This window comes from Episyrphus balteatus, chromosome 3, assembly GCF_945859705.1.
Source record: "Episyrphus balteatus chromosome 3, idEpiBalt1.1, whole genome shotgun sequence".
Lineage (NCBI taxonomy): Eukaryota > Metazoa > Arthropoda > Insecta > Diptera > Syrphidae > Episyrphus > Episyrphus balteatus.
The window spans coordinates 34,070,093-34,087,746 of record NC_079136.1 but is presented as its reverse complement, the minus strand read 5'-3'; the positions used below and the strand labels follow the sequence as shown (position 1 = coordinate 34,087,746).

At 29.7% G+C, this 17,654-nt stretch overlaps 1 protein-coding gene across 1 annotated transcript; it reads left to right on the top strand.

The window, feature by feature from the left end:
• LOC129914921 (uncharacterized) lies at positions 1-17,126 on the top strand. The gene is made up of 17 exons (XM_055994372.1): positions 1-186; positions 4,542-4,828; positions 4,892-4,991; positions 5,054-5,258; positions 5,320-5,496; positions 8,591-8,672; positions 8,734-8,928; positions 9,002-9,175; positions 10,608-10,749; positions 14,407-14,603; positions 14,663-14,762; positions 14,828-15,032; positions 15,094-15,270; positions 15,354-15,402; positions 16,300-16,332; positions 16,389-16,583; positions 16,644-17,126. The coding sequence occupies exons 1-17, from the start codon at positions 54-56 to the stop codon at positions 16,818-16,820; spliced, it is 2,628 nt and encodes an 875-aa protein (XP_055850347.1). The 5' UTR covers positions 1-53; the 3' UTR covers positions 16,821-17,126.
• Positions 17,127-17,654: the final 528 nt, after the last annotated feature.

The window sequence follows — 17,654 nt, the reverse complement described above, 5'->3', positions numbered from 1 at the left end:
TTGTGTCTTTTGCAATTAATTGCTATATTTTTATAATAAAGTGATTTTGAAAAATGTTGAAACTAGGATTCTTCTTATTACTTACCATTGTGTATCTTAAATCGAATGTTCATTGTGCTGGGCTAATTGAAGTGTTCGAATGGAAGCAAATGGACTATGAGGAAAAGGGTACTACTCAAATTGGAGGTAATTGTATATTTATATACCTATGAAACAAATTAATATCGATGAATGATTACTTTAAAGAAACTACTTAACAATTATATAGTGCAATTGTGTTATTTTGGTTCAGTCTTTTGTTTCACGCAACAGCAATTTATTTATTAAAATGATAACCTATTTAATTTAATTACCTGTTTAATTTGTTTACCAATAAAAAAGTTTAAATTTTTAATAAAAAAAAAAAAAACAAATCAAGATAAAAGATAATTTTTTTTAGTAAAAATGGATAAATTTATTGCAAGTTATCGTTAATTTTAAAAAGCTCAAAAATTTAAAAAGAACTTTTAAAACCAATTAATTGTTCCTTACTTAAGCCCAATTTATTCACACTCCATTAAGTTTAAAGTCGCCATTAAAAAAAGGGATATTTTAAATTGCGATTTTACAGTTTTCTAATTTTTAATGGAGACTTTAAATATAATAGAGTGTGAATAAATTTGTCCTTAATATTTAAGCTTTAAAACTGTTAAAACCCCATTGAAAATTATTTTCCAAAAATTTAAGTTCAACATAAATTTTCTACCTTTAAGATAACATTTTCGATTTAAAAGTTATCGAAAACTGCACTAACGATTTTGATTTTCCATTTAAGTGCTCTGATTTTTTTTATGAAAGTAAATTTTTGATGAAAGTAGACTCTACAAAGGGATTTTCGGGAGTGTTTTTTAGACCAAAAATAAGGGTACCATACCTATCTAATCTAACTTTGTAAAAAACTAAACTAGCTATTTGTTTTTGAACATGGTCTATCTCTTGATAAAATAAAGTTTTTTTTTCATAATCGTTATTAACGCGATAAATGGAAAAAACTTCATTTTGGATTTTTTTTTTTAATTTTGGTTTATTTGTTAATTAATAATTACTACAAAATAGCATATCAGATATATTTTAAAAATATTTTTTTTTTTTCAAAAATGTTTAGTTAAGAAAAAATACCTAGTTAATAAAAGAAATCAAATTGCATACATATTTTAGAGCTCAAAAATTATTTAGGTGTTTTTTTTTTGTCTTTGAAAAAAGAAATTAAGATATTTTTTTTTGTTTTTTTTCTCAAAGGTGTTCAGTGCACGTTTACCAAATTTTGAAATAAAAAGTTTTCAAATTAAAAGCTACTTGCGCGAAAAAGTGATGCATTTAATTTTAACAGCTCCAAGGATTTCGTACTTTGATTTCTATTAGTATAGGGATTAGCAAAATTTTTCTCGGAACTGGGTAGTTTGGATAGCAATTTAAGTTTGCCTCCAGATATTATTCCTGCATTTTCAATTCTTCTTTTAGTGAAGGTGTTTTTCTGGACTATTAGAAAAATTTAACTCCGATTTTCAAATCGGGCTTTAAACAATCTGTTTTAAGCTATAGGCTCATTGCTTGACATAGTAAATCACAAAATAATCTTACAAAATTCAATAAGTTTTTATTATTAATTATATTACAATGGATTCAGTCTTATTTGACAAATCGTATTCAATATGTAAAAACAGTCATTTGGGAAAATTGTTGTTATTACTGTTTATAAACAACTTGATTCAATATTTTGTTTTTTTTTTTTATGGAAGAAATGAACCTGTTTCAAGAAATTGTAATTTTATTTAATAAATACATATGCTCATATATTAAACTGTTAAGTCTAAGAAAGTTTATAGGTATACTTATAGGCAATAAATAAAAAATAAACTTAATCAATTAGCGTTAACAAATGATAGTTTAGCCTCACCCGGTGCATCGTATTAAACAACTTAGTCTTACAGATAAACAGCATTTTGTGCATAATTTTACTCCGAATTGTCAGTCCCTGGACCATAAATTTCTAACTATTTTTGTGCTAGTTCCACTATAAAAACATATACCTACTAATAGAAAAATCAAGTACTTCTGGTTTATTTAGATATGACCATTTGAAAACGCAATTAAATAGATTTCCGCAAAGAAAATGCATGCTATTAAAGTTTCCAACAAACAACTTTGTAGTACTTTCTCAGCTTAGTCAGTGCTATCTTCTATCAAAATGTACTTGTACGTACATATATATGACGATAAGGATTGTATCACAATAATCATCACAGTCTGGTTCCAGTCAATGGATGTTTGCGGGTTAATAGAAAGAAGATCAAGCAATTCATGCATCATAGATGCATACGTCTCGACTTCAGGCTTAACTTGACTGGAATGAAGTTTGTTTGTTTATTTTTGAGTTTTTTGCGATTTCATGACAATGACATTAATTCGCTAGAGATTATAATTAATTACGTTAAAGGGAAATGCATCCACAGATCGTAGATCAATGCAATAGATCCATACTAATTATAGGAAGACACATCTTTATAATCACTGAATCTACCTTGATTACAGAAGCAAACCGAGGAAGGGGGATGAAATTTGTGTTTTGAATTGTTATTTTTTTACTCTTAGAGCCGATTTTTCAATCTTCTAATAAACAGTCAGTTAACTGTTCGACGAATAAAGTTATTAGGCTCATAAACAATCAGATAAAAACATTGAATTTTTCAATCAAGAATAATTTATCCTACAGAATAACAAAAAAAAATTGTCAAATTCAAAAATATTTAAAATTAAACGTCATTTTTATTCATGATTGTTTTTGTTTTCTTGTGTTCCACTATATTTTTTTCAAAATTCTTTCAAAACAGCTTTGACAACTGACATCAAATTTTTTTTTGAGATTATTCCGTAGAATAATTTTTATTCGTCTCTGAAAGAAGCAGATAGTTTTATTCTTAGGAATAAGCTAAATCTGCCTGTTGAAAAATTGATTTTTTCTCTATCCTTAGGAATAAGTACTAACTGACTGTTTAACTGACTATTGAAAAATTGGCCCTTAGTAGAGTAACTAAAGCTCAAAAAATGGAAATATTAGGGAACATCGGTAATAAAAAATACTTTAAAGTGTATAGATTAAAAATTGCCGGTGTTGACGTTTTGATTTTTTAAATTTAATTGAAGATTTTTGTGAACAAAAAAAATTTCTTTTTCAAAAATTTTGCCTAAATTTCATAAATTAATTGATGCCAAAAGATTGTCTAGGAAATTCAAGGAAAAAAATATATAGGAGTGAGGGATAATCTTCCATCGTTCAAGCGATAGATGAAATTTTCTTATTACTTGACTTCATACACAAAAAAAAAATATTCGAACACAACGGCAACACCTACAATATTTAAATATATATTTTTAAAAAGTTAGAAGCTTAGTCATATTTGTCAAATTAAAATTAAGTTAATTGAATGAAGGGCTTTTGAAAGAATGGTGATTGAACTCAGATTTTGAAAAAAAAAATTATTGACAGAGTTTCAACATGTCGTTTTTAAAACTTTGTCGTAATATAAAATACACTTATTCTCAAATTTTTTGGGCCACATTTATTATGATTTGAAATTATAAAAGGAAATGTCAATTTGTATTACGGTTTATGAAAAAAATTAAAAAGTACCTACATATTTCATTTTCGAAGAACTTTTTTTAATAGAAGTTTTGAAAAAAAAAATTAACTTATTTTTTTTTTTAAGTTCAACATTTAAATATAAAGTTAATTTTTATTCATTCAATAGCCCTTATTGTTGAAAGTTAAATAGTAAAAGTTTAAAGTTCTTATTTGCCAAAGTCTTTGAGAAAATCAATTGTTTCAATGCAAAAATCCGATGAAATTGAAGTATTTTTTATATTTTTTTTTTTTCAAAACTATAATTTATATATCCTTTTCCTCATTTTTTTTTTTAAATAAATTCATATTTTACTACGAAAAAGTTTGAAAAAAAGCCATTTAAAATTTTTTAATAACGTTTTTTTCCAAAATTTTGAGTTGAGGACTATTCTTTCAAAAACTCTTGATTAAATTTAGTGGATTTAAATTTCAAAGATAGAAGTGAGATTCTAGCTTTTAAAAAACGTGTCTATAAATATTGTAGGTTGCCGTTGTGTTCAAAGTATTTGTTTTTGTGTTTGAAGTCAGTTTGTGAGTAAATTGCATTTATCGCTTAAACCCTTATATTTTTTTTCCTTAATTTATCTAGAGAATCTTCTGCTATTATTTGTTTTGTGAAATTTAAGCAAAAAAAAATGGTTTTGTTCAAAAAAAATTGTATTTTAGTTTTAAAAAACAATACGGCAACATCGGCAATTCTTAATCTATACCTAGACTTTGAAGTATTTTTAATTACCTACGTTTGAAAAAAAAAATTGTCAAAATCAGAGCTGTTCGGCCGGTTTAACTAGTAATTTGCTTTAGTTACTTCACTATCTAGCTTAAATATACATAATTTTATTTACCTATAATTTTTAACTTTTTACTTTTATTTATACAGGCCCAAATCATCAACATAATCATCAACATCACCATATGCATAATCATCATAACCATGGTAAACCTAGAGCTCGACCACCAACTTCTGCTGCAAGACCCCAGTCATATATTCCATATAATAATATCCCAATGGGTGTTAGTCATCACGATGGCAGACTTATCATTGCCGTTCCAAGACGTCGCCTTGGAATTCCATCAACACTTAACTACATCGATTTGAAGACTGTCGGCTCAAACCGAAGCCCAAAACTGAGGGCATATCCAGACTTTGCAACAAATCAATTTAGGGTAAATCAACCCTTTGATTCTTAAAACATGAATTTTTATAATAAAAATCTATTAAATCTTCAGATGACACCAAATAGCAATCAAATTATATCCGTTTATAGGACTGAAATTGATGTCTGCAATCGATTGTGGTTCATTGATACTGGAAATTTAGAATTACCAAGTAATTTTGAAACATTTTATATCAATTCAAAAACATAAAAGTCATAAATTTTTTTTTTAAAGACAATAATACCCAAATCCAACGTCCTTCAATTTGGGTAATTGACTTAAAGACAAACAAGAAGGTAGCTCGATTTGAAATTCCAGAGTCAATTGTTTTATCTGGTACTGGTTTTCCAAGTATAACAGTTGATGTGGAGAGAACAGCTTGTGATAAGGCATTTGCATATATCCCAGATATTTATAGTTATGGACTTTATGTCTACAGGTGAGTGTTTTCGTGGGTACTTGCTGAATAGTTTTTAATAATTTTTGTTTTTATTTTTCAGCTTGGAACAAAATCATATGTGGTCATTTAGTCATCATTTCCTTCATTTTGATCCAACTCAAGGCCATTTCAATGTTGGTGGACAAGATTTTGAATGGACTGATGGTATATTCTCTATTGCACTTGGTAATAAAAATCCAGATGGTTTTAGGACTGCTTATTTCCATCCATTGGCAAGGTAAAGTAAATAAACATTTAGTAATACTTTGTTGTCAATCTTTGGTAGATGCAAATTGTCTTGCAAAATAAGTTTTATTTAAATCTTGTGTCTATATGAGTTCATTGATCTCTCTAGCAAAACTTATCTTTCATTTCTAATCATCGATTTAAAGTCAGGCAATGAAAAGTCAGGCAATGTTCTAAAAATTACAATTTGTTTCATCATTTTTTCAACGATAGAATTGTCGTAAGCTTTTTTTAAAGTTTTCACCCAAACGGTCACTGTGACGTATGCGTAACATTTTCTTCTATTGAAATATTTAACATTTTTATATTTTTGTTAAATCGCTGGCAAAGTATTGAAACTGCATAACTCTTAAAGCCATCATTTACGGACTTTTAAAATTACTAAGTTAGTTTTTAAAGGACTAAACATTAGTTTTATTTAGTGGTTTACAAACCAAAAAAGACTCTTTTTTCCGACTTCCAAAAAGGAGGAGGTATTCAATTCGTATGTATATTTTTAAATTTTATTTTTGTTTTTTTTTTATGTTTTTTTTGGACTGAATGCAGGGCCGCCTTTAACTATTTTGGGGCCCTTGGGCACACAAGAATTTGGGACCCTTTTGGAAAGTAAAATTAGTACAATGGTTGGCTAAAAGGCAATGGTTGGTTAAAAAGGCGTGCCAATATATCGTTCCATATAAAGTACCTAGTGTGTATTATTGGCAGGGGGTGCCAATAATACGTTCATTGAGACATCAATCTTGCCACTGCCAATAATTGTACCTACTTTTATACTGCCAATAATTATACCCTGTATCCGTTATATGTTTCAGTTTGAAGAATTGGAAAAAAGAGCTCAAACGGATTGATAGATTTGCTAAAAAATCGATACAAACGATTTGTACGTGATTTCCAAGAGCCGTTTTTTTATTTTATTTTAATGTCTCCTTTCCAACGGATATCTCCAATATAAAGTTTTCGAGATATTGCAATTTTCTTAAAAACGGATAAAAAGAAACATGTAATGCTGCAAATAAGGAAGCACTTTTGAAATAAGAAAAATATTTTTTTGGTACCTACTTGCCATAAAACCGATTTCTTAATGTAAACGACACAACCGATTTTAATGAAAATTTTTACATAAAAAGGTTTATACTGATATTAAAATTAAGAAAACTTAAAAAAAAATTATTTTTGGATTTAAAAGAAAATTTATTTTTTTTTTTGAAAAACTATTTTTTTTAAGGTTATTTAATGAATTTTATGTGTCAATCTTTAAATACGAGAGCAATTCGCAATTAAAATTAACAAATGTTTTTGGTGCCAACCATTGTACCATGGGGTTTTCCATTGAAACAAAACATTGATGTACCGTCGACGAGCCGGCAATAGTTTTTTCTTAAACGTTTTCCAACGGAAAAAGTATTGATGTTTTTTTGCCGACGAATTGATTCTTTTTTCGTCTTTTAATACGAATCTACACATATTTTTACACTGATTTAAGGCGCACTACAAATTTTACAGTTTTGCAAACTTCAAACGAAATTATTTTTTAAGGAAAAAGATAATGGAAGAGAATTCGTTGTTTTTATTAACAAATAATAAATAATCTTACTACAGTAAACAAAAAAGATATTTTTCTTGTTTTTTGAAAATATTATTGTCTTATTTTTTTTTTTAAATTGAATTTGGGTTTGGTCGTTTGTTTTCATTTTGAAAACATATATATTCCGTATAGGTGTAGAAAAAACTTTGATTGTTTGGTTGCCATATAAATACTAAAATTTTTTGGTAAATGGTCTACCCGACAAAAATGTTTTAAGAACAAATATGTGAGAGAAATTTTCGTTCCTTCGGGGCCCCCCTGCGAACGGGGGCCCTGGGCACGGGCCCCGTGTGCCCTTATGGTAAAGACGGCATTGACTGAATGAACCAATTTTGATAATTCTTTTTGCATTGGAAAGCTGGTGCCGGCAGTGTGGTCCCATTACTGGCTATAGAAACTATAAGAAAAACCATAAAATCCAATTTTGTTCCATGGAAGTCGGTTTTGTTTTTTTGATAAAAATGATTATTCTGTAATTCCCTTAGCCTTTGAGATTACAACATAAGAATGAGAAGCTTTAAAAAACAAAATAAGTTGACGATTGAAGGCAAGGTATTGTAATTTCAATTGAATACTTATGGATATTTTTGGATAATGTTTTTTTTTTTTGAGTATAACTTCAAGCATTTTTAATGATTTTTTTTTTTTTAATTTAAAAAATGTCCTTTACCTTTTTAACGTTTTCACTCCAATGAATCAAACTCGTTTCTGAGTTCAAATCTAGCTTCCGCTTCACCTCTTGCGAGTGAATTGACAAAACCACCAAGAATATCATTCATTCGAACTAGGTTATTAATTGAAGGTCACCTTAATTTTCACAAATGAATAACAAGTAACGTTCTCTTTTATAGGGTCTGTAACATCTGCTCCTTTATAGGGTCATTGGCCCACGGTAAATTCAATTTTTTTTTTCTATACAGTTTTATTTTCATTTTTTGAAAGCCTAAAAAACTCAAGTTTGGCCTGAAAACAAAATGGCTCCTGGAAGTCGACCATTTAAAAAAGATAGCTATGCTGCTACTCACGAAGATAGTTAAAAAAGTTTACAGAATGGCAATCTTTTCACTTTTAAGCCTTACGCACTTTTACATTGTTCAAAAAGTTTATTAATACTGCGAAAAAAATATATTGTAATTGTGTAGTGTCCATCGTATAGTGTCCATATTTACACTCTATTCTTAAAAATCATTGAGAAAAATCCATTCCACATCCAAAACACTTGAAGCTATTAACCATGATTTTTCCGGACACAATCATCTTCAATTGATTCTCGGCCTTGTTTAAACCGACAATCAATGGTATAATATACACCATTGTGTTTTCCATAGTTTCTCTAATCCCTCTCATTCCGCTAATTTTTGATAAATTGGTAATTCTGAATTTTCCTTAAAAACCATTTTTTGAACATCTGAAATTTTAACTTATTTCAATTTGAACATTGTATTCCTAGTTTGATTTATGTATGTATTTATTGTTGATTAACTTTATTTTTTTATTTTAGTTCCACAGAGTTCACAGTGTCAACAGAAGTTTTAAGAAATGAAAGTAATGCAGCTCGTTCAAGTCATGGACAAGATTTTAAAGTAAGATTTCAATGAAAAGAAATAATTATGCATTATTAATTAATTGATTTTTCATATAAAGATTCTTGGATCGAGAGGTCTTGCGAAGCAAACAACAACACATGAATTTGATCCTGAAACTGGTATTATATTTTATGCTGAAGTAATGACAAACGGTGTAGGCTGTTGGAATACAAAGACAACAGATTTCTCTGCTAATAATCATGGAATAGTTGCACAGGATCCAGAGACAATGATTTATCCAAGTGATGTAACGGTAAGAAAATAATTTGAAAATTAAATATTTTACATAGTAAAAATAATAATAATACATTTATTATATTTAACAGATTGATCAAGAAGGAACTCTTTGGGTAATGACAAATTCAATGCCAATCTGGATTTATTCTACAATGGATCCAAATATTGTCAATTTTAGAATTTGGAAGCAAAATGTTAAAGATGCTGCTGCCAATACAGTTTGTGAGGTTCAAAAGTCAAATATTTTTCACTACGCATACGCATAGGTACATTTTCATTGATCCTTGAAAAAATTACATAGGTACCAATGTACCTAATATAATTGTAAATTAACATTTTTTTAATTATTATGTCAATAAAAAATAAGATTTTATAATAGGTATAAATATTATTTCATTTTATGTGTAAGGCTTTCAAAGTAAAAGTTTGTCAAGTTTATTATACTTTATGTTTGTGGATGTTGTTCTTGCCATTAATCTGACAACTGTCAAATGCTCTTCTCATAATGCAAAGAATGAATAAGGATCGTTTCCATTATACATATAAGCAGAACCGCAGAGCACCAAACAAAATTAATAAAATTACACTGGTCTACAAAATTTAATTTTTTGGTTGGTGACGAGACTATCATATACTTTTCTATAGGTTTTTAGCTCCCGTTTTTGAAACATTAAAGTTAGAAAGTTAGAAAAAATAGTTTTTTGACTTATTTTGGAGTTAACAAGATTTTCCCCACATGAACCAAAATATACTTTTCTGAAGGTTTTCGGTGTGTTGAACTCGAATCTAAATTTGGAAATATAACCATTAGAAAATGCAAAAAAACGTTTTTTTTACCACTTTTGATGTTATGCCTTAATTTGAAGAATTTTTTTTTTAAATAGAAATCATAACGGTTTCTATAAGAACTATTTTCCTTCTTTCAAGAGCTGTTTAAATCTTTGCAATATCTTTTTTACTGCCGGAGATATCTTAAAATGAACTAAGTGTGTTTTTATCAAGAAGGAGATGAAAACGTGATATCTGTTTGATACATTACAATAAGCCAAAAAACTGACGATATCTCAAACAATAAAAAAGATATCGAAAAGATTAAAAAAGATCTTGAAAGAAGGAATATAGTTCTTATAGAAACCGTTATAATTTATAAATAAAAAAAAATGTCTTCTCATAAAAGCATAACCTCAAAAGTAGTTTTTTTTTTACATCTTCTAACGGTAATATTTCAAATATTAATAGGATATTTCTGACTTCTTCTGATTCGAATTCAGCACACCGAAAACCTATAGAAAAGTATATCATAGTCTTGCACCAAAAACCTTGTAGACCTGTGTGGTATACCATAGCAAAATACTGGCAAGACACGACACGGAGAGAATGTGATTTAGTAAATCTAAAGTGTGTCTCATTTTTCAAGTTGAATTCTTTTTGACAAACTTCAAACAAACAAATAATAAAGTGCACAAAAAAGTTTGAAACAAACCTATTTTCGAAAAAATAAAAAAAATAAAGGCAATTTATTGGCTTGCTTAAAGCCTGGCAACGCTGAGCTGAGCTCCAGCTGGCTTTCTACATTTTATCAATAATGATATGGTATGGAAATTTAATCTTTAAAGACACTTTAGTCGCACATCGGCTTTTTAAGTGTTCGGTTCGAATTGATTTATACAAATTTATTTAATTTTTGAGTGAACTTTTGTTTTAAAAGAAATGTTGAAATTCGTATTTGTGTTAATCCTAGCCACAGTCTGCCTTAAAATCGATGTTCATTGCATTGGACTAACCGAAGTGTTCGAATGGAAGCAAATAGAATATGAACATTTGGGAAATTTTGACAGTAGGTCAAATTTATAACAAGTAATGGAAAATATTGCACAAAAATCATCATACAATAATAATTATATTATTATAATTATCATCAGTACAGCTTAATCCACATTATAAGGGGTTTTCAAAATGCTTAATGTGATATCTGCTAAGAAAAATAGGTGTTTGAATATGAAGGGTGCAGGGGAAAAACGACACATGTCCACTTTTTGCATAAGATAATCTAATGATGAGGTCTTGTAGTATTTACTGAGCACTATCTGATGGCATCCTTACTTTTATAAAACAAATTAAAGTCTTGCTGAAAAAATAAATTAATTGTGTGCTTTTAGTACTAAGTTGTATGAAGAACAAAATTTTAAAATGCGTTTTTCTCGAAATAAGTTGGAATGGACTTGTGCTGTTTTTCCTGGACCCTTTATATGTACATATGTTTACATAAAATATTCATTTGTACATAAAAAACGCTAACTGTCAATATTTTGCAGAAAAACCAAAACAAAATACCTTCTTGGCAAGAGAAAATTTAAACAAATATTTCAGCAGTATAAGATCGATATCATTACTCTGTTCTTAATTAAGAACAATTTAAAAATTATTTTTTTTTTTTCGAAAATATATGGATGGTTTTTTATTATTATTTTTTATATAGCTAAGATGAAAGTTGTTTATAGGTATATTTTTTTTTAATTTAATTCTTATTTGCGATAGTGGAAATATTTTTTTGATTTTTTGACCTTGATATTGGCCTACACACAAACATATTGTTTGTATTGTTCTTAATAAATTAATAATAATAAACAAAAACTTGCAATATGTCTATGTGTATATTGTATACACTTTAGATTTTTTCTTACAAAAATTAATTAATTAATTAACGACTTTGTCAACTTAAATATTTTATTTTTTATTTCAACTATAAATTATTTCACTTCACTTGATAGTACAGGAAAGATAGACTTTTTCGTGGAACAAAATATAGCACGGCTGAATTTTTAAAATCTGAAAGAGGGGTATTAGAAAAGCTTAAGTCCTGGTTTTCGGGACGCCACCCCCCTGGCGAAATCCGCCATTTTGAAAAACGCGAATCGCTCTATACCTCCAAAACTATGTGTCCTAGAGAAATAGTTATCAGGACAAAGTTCTTGGAAATTTAATTATCCTTTTCTTTGTAGTACATTATTTTTCAGATCGGGCAATAGTTTTTAGGTTATGTTGTTTTAAATTTTATTTTTTCGTTTTTTTTTTTAAGTTTTTATCATTAACGGTTACAGTAACATAATTTTTTAAACAGTAAAAGTTATAGACCATCAAATTTCCAATAGTTTGGTATATTTTTGAAAGTCATGCGATGTATGAGTCGAAAGTTATTGATCTGAAAACTATAGTCTAAGTACAGGAAAGTTAGTAAAAAAAACAGGCATTTTGTGGAACGAAATATAGGGAGGCTGATTTTTTCAATTAAGTTACTTAACCAAAGTAATATAAATATCTTTTCTTTTGCATTCACTTTTGTTCTGCGTGGACAACACTTTTGAGGTTATGTTGTTTTATTTTTTCGTTTTTTTTTTTTAATTTTTCTCAGTCTCTATGATAAAACGTAATTTTTAGCATCATTTAAGTTGTAGAACATCAAATTTCCATTTATTTGGTATCCTTTTGAAGATTATATAACTTTTCAAACCAAAGATACGGAATAATATTTCAATATTTTCAAAAAATATATAATATAAGATGAAACTTAATATTAGCTGCGTTCCTTTTTAAATATTTATCTACTTTTTAGTACTTAAAGCTGCTTTGAACTACTTTTTCAATATAGCAAAAGTAGTTCAAAGTAGTTTTAAGTACTAAAAAGTAGATAAATATTTCCAAAGGAACGCAGCTATTGTGATACACATATTTTGTTTTTAGTCAAACATCCAACTTTTATGATACTAAAAAATTTTGTTTCTATCATAGAGACTGAGAAAAATTAAAAAAAAACAAAAAAAATTTAAAATAAAACAACAAAACCTCAAAAGTGTTGTCCTCGCTGAAAAACAGTGAATGCACAAGAAAAGATATTTATATTACCTACAACTTTAATTGGGTAGCTTATTCGGGCAAGTCAATAGTGTAGCAGATATAGACCAATTCACGTTTTTCAAAATGGCGGATTTATTAATGCGGTTGGCATCCCGAGAACCAGGACTTAAGCTTTTCTAATACCCTTCTTTCAGATTTGAAAAATTTAGCCGTCCTATATTTCGTTCCACAATATGCCTGTTTTTTTACTAACTTTCCTGTACTATGATATATTTTGTAGAGTTTACCTTATTTCGTGTGGACCCGAAAATAGCATACATTAGTAAAATCGTATAAGAAAAATTTGTGTAGGTACCTACTTCTAAGCAAAAATTACAAATCCCAATAAAACATGTTTTTCCAAGTTATTACTTTGTTAGATGACTAAGATTTTTCAAAGCAATTTGGTACCGCTTTGGTAAAATTTCAACTTGATTCCGGGCCAAAGTTAGTTTGAATTTTAATCACATCTCATTCTCTCATGCTTCATCGTTTTGCGATTATACTTACTTTGAGTTGTACGCTTTAAACTTTGTGCGAAGGACAAATGTTTCGCCATCATCGGTTCCAATGGAGTTAACCTTTGTTTCTTTAAAAAAATGTATGCGATCTTTCATGTTTTTTACGATAATAAACAATGCTCTTTCATCATTCAATTTTAATGAAGTTTAACCAAAGCCAATATGGGGATTGCTAGAGATGGTAAAATTTTGTGTCGACACAAATCTGACCCCTTAGTACTAGATTTCTTATCTAATGTCGTTTTCTATTGACGAATCTCAGAATGAGATTTGTGAATTTGACAGCTGAAAGGGGGGGTGAAGAGGGGAAATAGTGGACAAATCTTAGATTTCATGATCTATTTGCGTCCTGAGATTCAAAAAAATGACAAAAAAATGAATCTGAGATTCAAGAATCTGATTCTGGATTTTTATCAAGATTCACGCATACAAACACACGCACTTTCACACACACTCCTCTGTTTGACATTTGTCTGAACATTTGTTGTTGTTTTATTTTTTTTTATACGCACAGATTTCGCACACAATTACAAAACTAGATTTCATATTCTATTTGCAGTGGAAAATCTGAGAATTTTACACAAAAATCTCAAAAGTCAATAGAAAACGACATAACTTTGACTTCTTCTTTTGCTTTATTTGATTGTACGAATAAAAGAAAATAATATATGAAAAATGCATTCTGAGGGTTCAAGCTGGGACTAGTTATGCGCACTTTTAAGTAGCTAGCGGCTAGCCGTTAAGTTAAGGGGGGCTACGGTCCCTTTCTAACTGAAATTGCATATCACAGGTGAAAAATAACTTACTTTCCGCATCAAAAAATATTGATATACTTCTCCTAAAAAAATAAGGGTACAAAAAACTTCATTCATATTATCAATTTTTCAAACTGCTGTATCTTTGTTATTTTGGTTTTGGAGACGCACACAATTTTAAGCTAAGCTTTTAAGATTGTTTTGTTATATAATTTTTATTTATTACCAGCGTATATACAAATTTATCTTTAGACATCACTTCATTTTTTAACATCTCTGTCTGTATCTTCTTTGTTCTTCCAAATGATATTCAATACTAAAAAGCTCAACCCGACTCATACATTCCATATAATAATGTCCCAATGGGCGTTAATCATTTCAATGGGAAACTCTTCATAACCGTTCCCAGACGTCGCCTTGGAATCCCATCAACACTAAACTATATTGATTTGAAGACGATCGGTCTAAATCGAAGTCCAAAATTGCGACCATATCCAGATATGGAAACTAATCAGTTAACGGTAATTAAAAATCAACATCATCATACTTTACTCATATGGCATTTAAATAAATTCCTCAGGATACTCCTGACGCAAATCGAATCATTTCTGTTTATAGAACGGAAGTTGACGTCTGCAATCGATTGTGGTTCATTGATACCGGAAATCTTGAAATACCAAGTATTTATTTTTAAACAAAATCATTCTATGTATATTTGAAGTTATAATGGTTTATTTTTTTAAAGATGACAAAAGACAGATTCAACGTCCTTCTATTTGGATAATCGACTTGAGAACGAATAAGAGGATACATCGATTCGAAGTTCCAGAATCGGTTGTTCTCTCTGGAGCAGGTTTAGCGAGTATAACTGTAGATGTGGATAGCTCAGCTTGTGATGCAGCATTTGCATACATTCCAGATTTGGTTCACAATGCACTTCGTGTCTACAGGTAATAGAAGGTCTTAAAGTTGGAATTCTGAATTTTGGTTTATATTTTCTGTGTTTTTAAGCTTGGAAGAAAACCGTATGTGGACATTCAATCATAATTCCTTTCATTTCGATCCCACTCAAAACCAACTCAATATTGGTGGCCATAACTTTTCATGGAATGATGGCATATTTTCGATTACACTAAGCAATCCAAAGAGAGATGGCTTCAGAATTGCGCATTTTCATCCTATGGCAAGGTGAGTATGCTTTACTAGTAAGAATTTTCGGGTAAGGGTAGCTTCCTAAACTAAGAGGTTTCTTTTTACTTTAAAATTTCAAGCACCCACGAGTTTTCAGTCTCAACGAGAATTTTGCAGAATGAGAGTCTACGAGGGCAGTCCCAGAAGTACCCGACCTGACAAACATATGGCGCTTTTTGTTTGAAAGAATGACTATGGTAGAGAGTACCAACTTTAGAAAGCTTAAGTTTAAAGTTTGACGACCCTACGTTGTTCAGTACTTGTTTGGCAGCGATTAATAGTGAACCCCCTCAATAAATTTGCAAAAATTGAAAAATTTGTTGAACCAATACTTTCATTTGAAATGCCTCAGTCGAAACAACATCAACGCGGAGCTAGATTCTGTTCTGGGGGAGTCTGCTCCTTCGTTTACAACAGTAAAATATGGGTGGCAGAGTTTAAACGAGGTCGTACGAGCTCCCAAGACGAATATCGCAGTGGTCGACCAAATGAGGTGACCACGCCAGAAATGGTAAAAAAAATCCACAAAATGGTATTGGGTGACAGTGGACTGAAAGTGCGCGAGAGAGCAGACATAGTAGGCATTTCAAAAAGTGCCGTACATCGCATATTGACTGAAAATTTGGACATGATAAAGCTGTGCGCAAGATGGGTGCCGCGATTTCTCAAAATCGAACAAAAACAGCGTCGTGAGGATCTTGCAATCGAGTTCTTGGCGAAGTTGTTAATGTTCCAATTGCTTCATCAGGCATCATATTCACCAGATTTTGGCCCCTCGAATTATTTTCTGTTTCCAAACTTGAAAAAATGGGTCGGTGGTAAGAAATTTGCGAAAAATGAAGAGGTGAGACGGCTTTTTTGAGGAGCTCGACGGTTTTCACTATAAAAAGGGTATCGAAGCTATTAAACATCGCTGGGAAAGGTGTATCCTGCTAAAATAAGACTATGTAGAGAGACAAAGATAATTTTTCCCAATTGTTGTGTGTTTTCTTTGTTAGGTCGGGTACTTTTGGGACCACCCTCGTAGCTGCTCGTTCCGATCATGGAGAAGATTTCAAAGTAAGATTTTCAAAAATGCATTCTGAAAAATTAATGAATTTTTTCTTCTTACAAAGTTACTTGGAACAAGAGGTCCACAAAAACATTCAACAATGCATGAATATGATCCTAAAACTGGCATAATATTTTATGCCGAAATAATGAAGAATGGTGTAGGTTGCTGGAATACAATGGCAAAAGGATTCTCTGCTAGTAATCATGGACAAGTTGCAACAGATCCAGATCGAATGATTTATCCAAGCGATTTAACAGTAACTACTTATAATTTTGATTAAATTATTTCCGTATTTTATAATTTTTTGTTTGAATAGATTGACAAGGATGGAACTATTTGGGTGATGACAAATTCGATGCCGATTTTTATTTACTCCCAATTGGATACGAATGCTGTTAATTTTAGAGTTTGGAAACGAAAAGTTAAAGATGCTGTAGAAAACACAGTTTGTGAACCTGAAACTCATCGTCGACGAACATCCTCTTACCATTGAATTAATACATTTTTAAATAGTTTTTTTTTTAAGATCAACTATTAAAACAAAAAATTTAATATAGTTTATTTTTCTACATAAACGGTCACTGTGGCGTATACGTAACATTTTTGTGAACAAAAAGACATTTGTGCGGAAAATTTTGTTTATGGGTAGAAACAAATTAGGCTAGTTTACTTTTGTGGACCGTTAAAAGTCTTAAGATTTCCGTAAGTTTCTTCAATATTTGTTTACTCAGTTTCAAATCTTTATCAACTAACAACTTAAGTAAGTTATTAAAATGACTTTAAGTTAACTCGTAAAGGCCCTAACTTAAAAAATTTTGATTTTTTTTTGCATATATAAAGATAGAGCATTTTCTCTGATTTATTTTCATTTATTTTATTAGCCAAGGTCTTTAAAGCATTAAGCTCAAATCATGAGTAAAAAATTTAAAAAAGCCTTAACTACCACATATGGCTCTTTATAAACTATACTGCTTGAAGAAAATAGACACAAGACATTTTTTTAAAAGCCCTACGAGTATGTGGCAGTTAGGGCTTTTTATGAATTTTCTAGTGTTATTTCTCCTTTAAAAGCAACAATAGGTACAGAATTTCAAAGAAATATGTCTTTCAAGTAAAATTTGTGTTTTATTACATTTTATTTAAAAGGGGAAGAAATTCAAAATGGCTAAAAATGGACTTGGCCCACGGTTCTTAACACCTCAAACATATAAATTTTAAATTTATGCAATCAGAATAAATATGTATATGAAAACAAATAAATGGTTTTTACCTATTAGTACCTATTGGTTTTGTGTCGAAAAAAAAATTTGAGGTTCTAATCAAAACC

Coding starts and splice junctions, on each gene's coding strand:
- LOC129914921 (XM_055994372.1), top strand. CDS start 54: ATGTTGAAACTAGGATTCTTCTTATTACTTACCATTGTGTATCTTAAA. Junction 187..4,541: donor GGGTACTACTCAAATTGGAG/GTAATTGTATAT, acceptor TTATTTATACAG/GCCCAAATCATCAACATAAT. Junction 14,763..14,827: donor CGGAAATCTTGAAATACCAA/GTATTTATTTTT, acceptor ATTTTTTTAAAG/ATGACAAAAGACAGATTCAA.